General features: G+C 49.8%; 1 protein-coding gene across 1 annotated transcript; it reads right to left on the reverse strand.

The window, feature by feature from the left end:
- Positions 1-242: 242 nt before the first annotated feature.
- On the reverse strand, positions 243-11,157 carry LOC133339398 (V-type proton ATPase subunit B-like). The gene is made up of 3 exons (XM_061547543.1): positions 11,016-11,157; positions 6,941-7,042; positions 243-1,772 (listed from the first exon to the last, which is right to left on the reverse strand). Exons 1-3 carry the CDS (start codon positions 11,112-11,114, stop codon positions 1,671-1,673), a joined length of 303 nt encoding a protein of 100 aa, XP_061403527.1. The 5' UTR covers positions 11,115-11,157; the 3' UTR covers positions 243-1,670.
- Between the last annotated feature and the right edge of the window lie 43 nt (positions 11,158-11,200).

The following is an 11,200-nucleotide window of genomic DNA, read 5'->3' on the forward strand; positions in this document are numbered from 1 at the left end:
TCTATTTTGACCGCGTAGTTCGTGAAGCCTTCAATAGCTGTACCGGGGGAATTTCCATTTGGTACAGATATAATGGGAGGCTGATCGACGCCCGGGTGCGATCAAGGGATGGCTCCCTATTGGTCAACCACGTTATGTATGCCGATGATTTGGTAATAGCTGCTCATTCAGAAGAGGAGTTGGAGACGCTGCTGCTGAGACTGGAGCGTGCCACTAAGAGGTGGGGCCTTACCATCAGCCCCACCAAAACTAAGCACCTGCCTGGGTATTTTGTACCATCGGACACTCCACCCCCACAACTCCCAATTGGTGATGGGGCAGTTGTGGAGAGAGTGGAGAGTTTCCCATACCTGGGCAGTGTGCTTATGACCGGCTCCAGTTTAACAGCAGAGGTCTCACTCCGAATCAGTCGAGCGGCAATATCTTTTCATCGGTTGCGTAACGCTGTGTGGAAGCTACCTGGTCTGTCGCTCCGCACGAAGCTTCAGGTCTTCTCGGCCACGGTCATTCCCTCCCTTCTCTACGCTTGCGAGACGTGGACCCCCCTGGTGGAGCATCTTCGCCGGTTGGAAACATTTAGGCTGGCCTGCCTACGATCCATCCTGGGCAAAGTCCCATCAGTGAGCTCCTCCGGCAGGCAAGGCTGCGTTGGCTGGGTCATGTAGCCCGCATGCCCAGCCACCGCATGCCCAGCCACCGCATGCCTAAACAGCTTTTGTTTGGCCGGATCGAGGGGGCTAGACGGGCGCGGCACGGGCTAGAGAAGAGATGGAGTGATGTGGTACAGGAGGACGTGGAGCTGAGTGGACTTGCCGATGACTGGTACCAGCGGTGTCAAGATCGGCCTCAGTGGAGGAGGCTCGTGAAGGACGCTACTGGGCAATTGGAGGCAGTCGCCCTCCAACAACAACGGAGGGCGGAGGAGCGACGCTCACAACAACGAGCGGAGCGCCGGGTGGCTAAAGCACAGCAAGTTGGCACAGTAGGGGGCACAGGTGGTGCATCAGCCAGTCATCTCGGTCATCTCGGTCAGTCGACCCGTGGCACCTGGGTCTGCCCCGTGACCTCCTGCCAGCGGGCGTTCGACACTTCACGTGGCCTCAAGGTGCACTTGGCCTGGCACAAGCATCGTGGTGACGTCACCGCCACTTAGTGGCGAATGGCGGTTGTTGTGACTGTGTGTGTGTGTGTCACACTGTGTGTGTGACTGTGTGTGTGTGTGTGTCACTGTGTGTGTGTAACACTGTGTGTGTCACTGTGTGTGTGTGTCACGTGGTGTGTGTGTACGTGGGGTCGTTGGCCAGGTTGAGGAAGAGGCAGACGTTGTGTGTGTGTGTGTGTCACACTGTGTGTGTGTGTCACTGTGTGTGTGTGTAGGTGTGTGTGTGTGTAACACTGTGTGTGTAGGTGTGTGTGTGTGTACGTGGGGTCGTTGGCCAGGTTGAGGAAGAGGCAGACGTTGTGTCTGTGTGTGTGTGTCACACTGTGTGTGTGTCACTGTGTGTGTGTCACTGTGTGTGTGTGTGTCACGTGGTGTGTGTGTAGGTGTGTGTGTGTGTCACGTGGTGTGTGTGTCACGTGGTGTGTGTGTGTCACTGTGTGTGTGTGTCACGTGGTGTGTGTGTAGGTGTGTGTGTGTCACGTGGTGTGTGTGTCACGTGGTGTGTGTGTCACGTGGGGTCGTTGGCCAGGTTGAGGAAGAGGCAGACGTTGTCCATGGAGCCGTTCTCCTCAAAGTCCGACTTGAAGAAGCGCGCAGTCTCCATGTTCACCTGCACACACACAGTCACACACACAGTGTTACACACACACAGTCTCCATGTTCACCTGCACACACACAGTCACACACACAGTGTTACACACACACAGTCTCCATGTTCACCTGCACACACACAGTCACACACACAGTGTTACACACACACAGTCTCCATGTTCACCTGCACACACACAGTCACACACACAGTGTTACACACACACACACAGTCTCCATGTTCACCTGTATACACACAGTCACACACAGTGTTACACACACACACAGTCTCCATGTTCACCTGTATACACACAGTCACACACAGTGTTACACACACACACAGTCTCCATGTTCACCTGCACACACACAGTCACACACACAGTGTTACACACAGTCACACACACAGTGTTACACACAGTCTCCATGTTCACCTACATAGACACACATAGTGTAGTACACACACACACAGTGTTATATACACAGTGTTACACACAGTCTCCATGTTCACCTACATAGACACACATAGTGTAGTACACACACACACAGTGTTATATACACAGTGTTACACACAGTCTCCATGTTCACCTACATACACACATAGTGTAGTACACACACACACAGTGTTATATACACAGTGTTACACACAGTCTCCATGTTCACCTACACACACACAGTCACACAGTGTTACACACACAGTGACACACACAGTCTCCATGTTCACCTACACTCAGTCAGTGTACACACACAGTCACACACAGTCACACAGTCACACACAGACACACAGTGTTACATACACACAGTGTTACACAGTGTTATACACACAGTGTTATACACACAGTGTTATACACACAGTGTTACATACACACAGTGTTACATACACACACAGTGTTACATACACACACAGTGTTACATACACACACAGTGTTACACAGTGTTACACAGTGTTACATACACAGTGTTACACACACACACAGTGTTACATACACAGTGTTACACAGTGTTACATACACACACAGTGTTACATACACAGTGTTACACAGTGTTACATACACACAGTGTTACACAGTGTTATACACACACACAGTGTTACACAGTGTTACATACACACAGTGTTACACACACACACAGTGTTATATACACACAGTGTTACACAGTGTTATATACACACACAGTCTCCATGTTCACCTACATACACACAGTCACACAGTGTTATACACACAGTCACACACACACACAGTGTTACACACACACACAGTCTCCATGTTCACCTACATACACACATAGACACACAGTGTTATATACACACACAGTGTTATATACACAGTGTTATATACACAGTGTTATATACACACACAGTGTTATATACACAGTGTTATATACACACACAGTGTTATATACACAGTGTTATATACACACACAGTGTTATATACACAGTGTTATATACACACACAGTGTTATATACACAGTGTTATATACACACACAGTGTTACACAGTGTTATACACACACACAGTGTTACACAGTGTTACACACACACGCAATGTTATATACACACAGTGTTACACACAGTCACACACACAGTGTTACACACACACACAGTCTCCATGTTCACCTACATACACACATAGACACACAGTGTTACACACAGTCACACACACAGTGTTACACACACACAGTGTTACACACACACAGTGTTACACAGTGTTATACACACACAGTGTTATACACACAGTGTTACACACACACACAGTGTTACACAGTGTTATACACACACACAGTGTTACACAGTGTTATACACACACAGTGTTATATACAGTGTTACACACACACAGTGTTACACACACACACAGTGTTACACACACACACAGTGTTACACACACACACAGTGTTACACAGTGTTACACACACACACAGTGTTACACAGTGTTACACACACACACAGTGTTATATACACAGTGTTACACACAGTCACACACACAGTGTTACACACACAGTGTTACACACACACAGTCTCCATGTTCACCTACACTCACAGTGTTACACACAGTGTAGTACACACAGTGTTATATACACACAGTGTTATATACACAGTGTTACACACACACACAGTCTCCATGTTCACCTACACTCACAGTCACACAGTCACACACAGTGTTATATACACACAGTGTTATATACACACAGTGTTATATACACACAGTGTTATATACACACAGTGTTATATACACACAGTGTTACACACACACACAGTGTTACACACACACACAGTGTTACACACACACACAGTGTTACACACACACACACACAGTGTTGCACAGTGTTACACACACACACACAGTGTTACACAGTGTTACATACACAGTGTTACACAGTGTTATACACACACAGTGTTACACAGTGTTATACACACACAGTGTTACACAGTGTTACACACACACACAGTGTTACACACACACACAGTGTTATATACACAGTGTTACACACACACACAGTGTTACACAGTGTTACACACACACACAGTGTTACACAGTGTTACATACACACACAGTGTTATACACACAGTGTTACACACACATACAGACACACACGCAGTGTTACACACACAGTCACACACACAGACACACAGTCACACACAGACACACAGACACCCACAGACACACAGTCAAACACAGACACACACAGACACACACAGAGTGAGTGAATGAGTAAGTAAGTGAGTGAGTGGAGTGAGTGAGAGAGTGAGTGGAGTGAGTGAGAGAGTGAGAGAGTGAGCGAGTGAGTGAGCGAGTGAGTGAGCGAGTGAGTGAGCGAGTGAGTGAGTAAGTGAGTGAGTGAGTGAGCGAGTGAGTGAGCGAGTGAGTGAGTGAGTAAGTGAGTGAATGAATGAGTGAATGAGTGAGTTAGTGAGGGAGTGAGTAAGCGAATGAGTGAGTGAGCGAGTGAATAAGAGAGTGAGTGAATGAGTGAGTGAGCGAGTGAGTAAGCGAGTGAGTGAGTGAGTGAGTAAGCGAGTGAGTGAGCGAGTGAATAAGAGAGTGAGTGAATGAGTGAGTGAGCGAGTGAGTAAGCGAGTGAGTGAGTGAGTGAATAAGAGAGTGAGTGAATGAGTGAGTGAGCGAGTGAATAAGAGAGTGAGTGAATGAGTGAGTGAGCGAGTGAGTGAGCGAGTGAGTGAGCGAGTGAGTAAGCGAGTGAGTGAGTGAGTAAGTGAGTGAATGAGTGAGTGAATGAGTGAGTTAGTGAGGGAGTGAGTAAGCGAATGAGTGAGTGAGCGAGTGAATAAGAGAGTGAGTGAATGAGTGAGTGAGCGAGTGAGTAAGCGAGTGAGTGAGTGAGTAAGTGAGTGAATGAGTGAGTGAATGAGTGAGTTAGTGAGGGAGTGAGTAAGCGAATGAGTGAGTGAGCGAGTGAATAAGAGAGTGAGTGAATGAGTGAGTGAGCGAGTGAGTAAGCGAGTGAGTGAGTGAGCGAATGAGTGAGTGAGTGATTGAGTTAATGAGTGAGTTAGTGAGTGAGTTAATGAGTGAGTTAATGAGTGAGCGAGCGAGTGAGTGAGTGAGTGAGCGAGCGAGTGAGTGAGCGAGCGAGTGAGTGAGCGAGCGAGTGAGTGAGCGAGTGATTGAGTTAATGAGTGAGTTAGTGAGTGAGTTAATGAGTGAGCGAGTGATTGAGTTAATGAGTGAGTTAATGAGTGAGTTAGTGAGTGAGTTAATGAGTGAGTTAATGAGTGAGCGAGCGAGTGAGTGAGTGAGTGAGCGAGCGAGTGAGTGAGCGAGCGAGTGAGTGAGCGAGTGATTGAGTTAATGAGTGAGTTAGTGAGTGAGTTAATGAGTGAGCGAGTGATTGAGTTAATGAGTGAGTTAATGAGTGAGTTAGTGAGTGAGTTAATGAGTGAGTTAATGAGTGAGCGAGCGAGTGAGTGAGTGAGTGAGCGAGCGAGTGAGTGAGCGAGCGAGTGAGTGAGCGAGTGATTGAGTTAATGAGTGAGTTAGTGAGTGAGTTAATGAGTGAGCGAGCGAGTGAGTGAGCGAGCGAGTGAGTGAGCGAGCGAGTGAGTGAGCGAGCGAGTAAGCGAGTGAATGAGCGAGTGAGTAAGCGAGTGAGTGAGTGACTAAGCGAGTGAGTTAACGAGCGAGTGAGTGAGTGAGTGAACGAGTGAGCGAGTGAGTGAGCGAGTGAGTGGGTGAGTGAGTGAGTGGGTCACTGTGTGAGTGAGTGGGTGAGCGAGTGAGTGAATGTGCGAGCGAGTGAGTGAGTGAGTGAATGAGTGAGCGAGCGAGCGAGCGAGTGAGCGAGCGAGCGAGTGAGTGAGCGAGTGAATGAGCGAGTGAGTGAGTGAACGAGTGAGTGAGCGAGCGAGCGAGTGAGTGAGCGAGCGAGCGAATGAGCGAGTGAGTGAGCGAGTGAGCGAGTGAGCGAGTGAGTGAGCGAGTGAATGAGTGAGTGAGCGAGTGAATGAGCGAGTGAGTGAGTGAGTGAACGAGCGAATGAGCGAGTGAGTGAGCGAGTGAGCGAGTGAGTGAGTGAGTGAACGAGCGAGTGAGCGAGTGAGTGAGCGAGTGAGTGAGCGAGTGAGCGAGTGAGTGAGCGAGTGAATGAGTGAGTGAGCGAGTGAATGAGCGAGTGAGTGAGTGAGTGAACGAGCGAATGAGCGAGTGAGTGAGCGAGTGAGCGAGTGAGCGAGTGAGCGAGCGAGTGAATGAGTGAGTGAGCGAGTGAATGAGCGAGTGAGTGAGTGAACGAGTGAGTGAGCGAGCGAGCGAGCGAGCGAGTGAGCGAGTGAGTGAGCGAGTGAGTGAGCGAGCGAGCGAATGAGCGAGTGAGTGAATGAGCGAGTGAGTAAGCGAGCTAATGAGCGAGTGAGCGAGTGAATGAGCGAGTGAGTAAGCGAGCTAATGAGCGAGTGAGTGAGTAAGCGAGTGAGTGAGTGACTAAGCGAGTGAGTTAACGAACGAGTGAGCGAGCGAGTGAGTGAGCGAGTGAGTGAGTGGGTGAGTGAGTGAGTGGGTCACTGTGTGAGTGAGTGACTAAGCGAGTGAGTGAGTAAGCGAGTGAGTGAGTGACTAAGCGAGTGAGTTAACGAACGAGTGAGCGAGCGAGTGAGTGAGTGAGTGAGTGAGTGGGTGAGTGAGTGGGTCACTGTGTGAGTGAGTGACTAAGCGAGTGAGTGACTAAGTGAGTGAGTGAGTACCCCCATGGCAGCGAAGACGATAGCAAAGTTGTCATCACTGTAATCCATCACGTCCTTTCCCTTCTTCACCAGCCCACCCTGACGGCAGATCTGAGCCGCAATCTACACACACACAGACACAGGCAAAGGTCCCCCGTGTAGCCTCAACAGACTGTAGGGGCAAGTGCTGTTAGCGAGTAGCACCTATGAAGGCCGGCACGGGACACGAGGGGGGTGGGTGGCCAGCACCACGCCCGGCCGCCTTTGTCTCCCCAATGTCACACAGACACACTCACACCTACTCACCCACTCACTCAGCCACTCACTCAGCCACTCACTCAGCCACTCACTTACTCACTCAGCCACTCACTCACTCACTCAGCTACTCACTCACTCAGCTACTCACTCAGCCACTCACTCACTCAGCCACTCACTCACTCAGCCACTCAGTCACTCACTCACTCAGCCACTCACTCAGCCACTCACTCACTCACTCAGCCACTCACTCACTCACTCAGTCACTCACTCACTCAGCCACTCACTCAGCCACTCAGCCACTCACTCAGCCACTCACTCAGCCACTCAGCCACTCACTCACTCAGCCACTCACTCACTCAGCCACTCACTCACTCAGCTACTCACTCAGCCACTCACTCACTCAGCCACTCACTTACTCACTCAGCCACTCACTCACTCACTCAGCCACTCACTCACTCAGCCACTCACTCAGCCACTCCCACACACAAAGACAAAGCTCCCCCGTGTAGCCTTAACAGACTGTAGGGGCAAGTGCTGTTAGCGAGTAGCACCTATGAAGGCCGGCACGGCACACGAAGGGGGTGGGTGGCCAGCACCACGCCCGGCCGCCTTTGTCTCCCCAATGTCACACAGACACACTCACACCTACTCACCCACTCACTCAGCCACTCACTCAGCTACTCACTCACTCAGCCACTCACTTACTCACTCAGCCACTCACTCACTCACTCAGCTACTCACTCACTCAGCTACTCACTCAGCCACTCACTCACTCAGCCACTCACTCACTCAGCCACCTAGTCACTCACTCACTCAGCCACTCACTCAGCCACTCACTCACTCACTCAGCCACTCACTCACTCACTCAGTCACTCACTCACTCAGCCACTCACTCAGCCACTCACTCACTCACTCAGCCACTCACTCAGCCACTCACTCAGCCACTCAGCCACTCACTCACTCACTCAGCCACTCACTCACTCAGCCACTCACTCACTCACTCAGCCACTCACTCACTCACTCAGCCACTCACTCACTCAGCCACTCACTCAGCCACTCCCACACACAAAGACAAAGCTCCTCTGTGTAGCCTTAACAGACTGTAGGGGCAAGTGCTGTTAGCGAGTAGCACCTATGAAGGCCGGCACGGGACACGAGGGGGTGGGTGGCCAGCACCACGCCCGGCCGCCTTTGTCTCCCCAATGTCACACAGACACACTCACACCTACTCACCCACTCACTCAGCCACTCACTCAGCCACTCACTCAGCCACTCACTTACTCACTCAGCCACTCACTCACTCACTCAGCTACTCACTCACTCAGCTACTCACTCAGCCACTCACTCACTCAGCCACTCACTCACTCAGCCACTCAGTCACTCACTCACTCAGCCACTCACTCAGCCACTCACTCACTCACTCAGTCACTCACTCACTCAGCCACTCACTCAGCCACTCAGCCACTCACTCAGCCACTCACTCAGCCACTCAGCCACTCACTCACTCAGCCACTCACTCACTCAGCCACTCACTCACTCAGCTACTCACTCAGCCACTCACTCACTCAGCCACTCACTTACTCACTCAGCCACTCACTCACTCACTCAGCCACTCACTCACTCAGCCACTCACTCAGCCACTCCCACACACAAAGACAAAGCTCCCCTGTGTAGCCTTAACAGACTGTAGGGGCAAGTGCTGTTAGCGAGTAGCACCTATGAAGGCCGGCACGGCACACGAAGGGGGTGGGTGGCCAGCACCACGCCCGGCCGCCTTTGTCTCCCCAATGTCACACAGACACACTCACACCTACTCACCCACTCACTCAGCCACTCACTCAGCTACTCACTCACTCAGCCACTCACTTACTCACTCAGCCACTCACTCACTCACTCAGCCACTCACTCACTCACTCAGTCACTCACTCAGCCACTCACTCAGCCACTCACTCACTCACTCAGCTACTCACTCACTCAGCTACTCACTCAGCCACTCACTCACTCAGCCACTCACTCACTCACTCAGTCACTCACTCACTCAGCCACTCACTTAGCCACTCACTCACTCACTCAGCCACTCACTCACTCACTCAGTCACTCACTCACTCAGCCACTCACTCACTCAGCCACTCACTCACTCACTCAGCCACTCACTCACTCACTCAGCCACTCACTCACTCAGCCACTCACTCAGCCACTCACTCACTCACTCAGCCACTCACTCACTCAGCCACTCACTCACTCAGCTACTCACTCAGCCACTCACTCACTCAGCCACTCACTTACTCACTCAGCCACTCACTCACTCAGCCACTCACTCAGCCACTCCCACACACAAAGACAAAGCTCCCCCAGGTAGCCTCTAACAGTGCTGTAGGGGCAAGTGCTGTTAGCGAGTAGCACCTATGAAGGCCGGAACGGCACAGAGGGGGTGGGTGGCCAGCACCACGCCCGACCGCCTTTGTCTCCCCAGTGGCGATGTTTACTACACACCGCACCAGGTACTCATTTGAGGCTGAGTCGACCTAGGGGAGGCCCTGGACCGGTTCAGATAATCGTCACTGGTGTTGGCCGTGAGCGGGAATCGAACCCGGGTCGCCAGGTCCGTAGTGCAGCGCTAACTGCTACACACACAGGCAAAGGTCCCCCGTGTAGCCTCGGCAGACTGTAGGGGCAAGTGCTGTTGGTGAGCGGTAGCAGCAGCAGCGTCTGTGAAGGTGTGGTGCTGATGATGATGATGGTGGTGCTACAGCTGATGATGATGATGATGATGACGATGCTACTGATGATGATGATGCTACTGATGATGATGATGACACTACTACTGATGATGATGATACTACTACTGATGATGATGATGATGCTACTGATGATGATGATGATGACACTACTACTGATGATGATGATGATGATACTACTACTGATGATGATACTACTACTGATGATGATGATACTACTACTGATGATGATGATGATACTACTACTGATGATGATGATGATACTACTACTGATGATGATGATACTACTGATGATGATGATACTACTACTGATGATGATGATACTACTACTGATGATACTACACTACTACTGATGATGATGATGCTACTACTGATGATGATACTACTACTGATGATGATGATGATGATACTACTACTGATGATGATGCTACTGATGATGATACTACTACTGATGATGATACTACTACTGATGATGATGCTACTACTGATGATAATGATGATGACACTACTGCTGATGATGATGCTACTGATGATGATGATGACACTACTGCTACAGCTGATGATGATGATGCTACTACTGCTGATGATAATGCTACTGATGATGATGACGCTACTACTGATGATGATGATACTACTGACGATGATGATACTACTACTGATGATGATGATGATACTACTACTGATGATGATGATGATACTACTGCTGATGATGATGATGATACTACTGCTGATGATGATGATGATACTACTACTACTGATACTACTACTACTGACACTACTACTGATACTACTACTACTGATACTACTACTGATACTACTGATGGTGATACTACTACTACTGATACTACTACTGATACTACTACTGATACTACTGATGGTGATACTACTACTACTGATACTACTGCTGATACTATTACTACTGATACTACTGATACTACTACTGATACTACTACTGATACTACTACTGATACTACTGATACTACTACTGCTGATACTACTACTACTGATACTACTACTGATACTACTACTACTACTGATACTACTGATACTACTACTGATACTACTACTGATACTACTACTGATACTACTACTGACACTACCTCGTTGTGCGGCAAGCCGGCAGCGGAGAAGATTGGGATCTTTTGCCCGCGAGCGATGCTGTTCATGGTGTCGATGGCGGAGATTCCCGTCTGGATCATCTCCTCGGGGTAGATGCGCGACTGGGGGTTGATGGGCTGGCCTGAGATGGGCACAGAGACACACAGAGACACACAGAGACACACAG

The sequence above is a fragment of the Lethenteron reissneri genome, unplaced genomic scaffold (assembly GCF_015708825.2).
Source record: "Lethenteron reissneri isolate LAM-NWPU_2019-01 unplaced genomic scaffold, ASM1570882v1 scaffold_1857, whole genome shotgun sequence".
NCBI classification, from domain to species: domain Eukaryota; kingdom Metazoa; phylum Chordata; class Hyperoartia; order Petromyzontiformes; family Petromyzontidae; genus Lethenteron; species Lethenteron reissneri.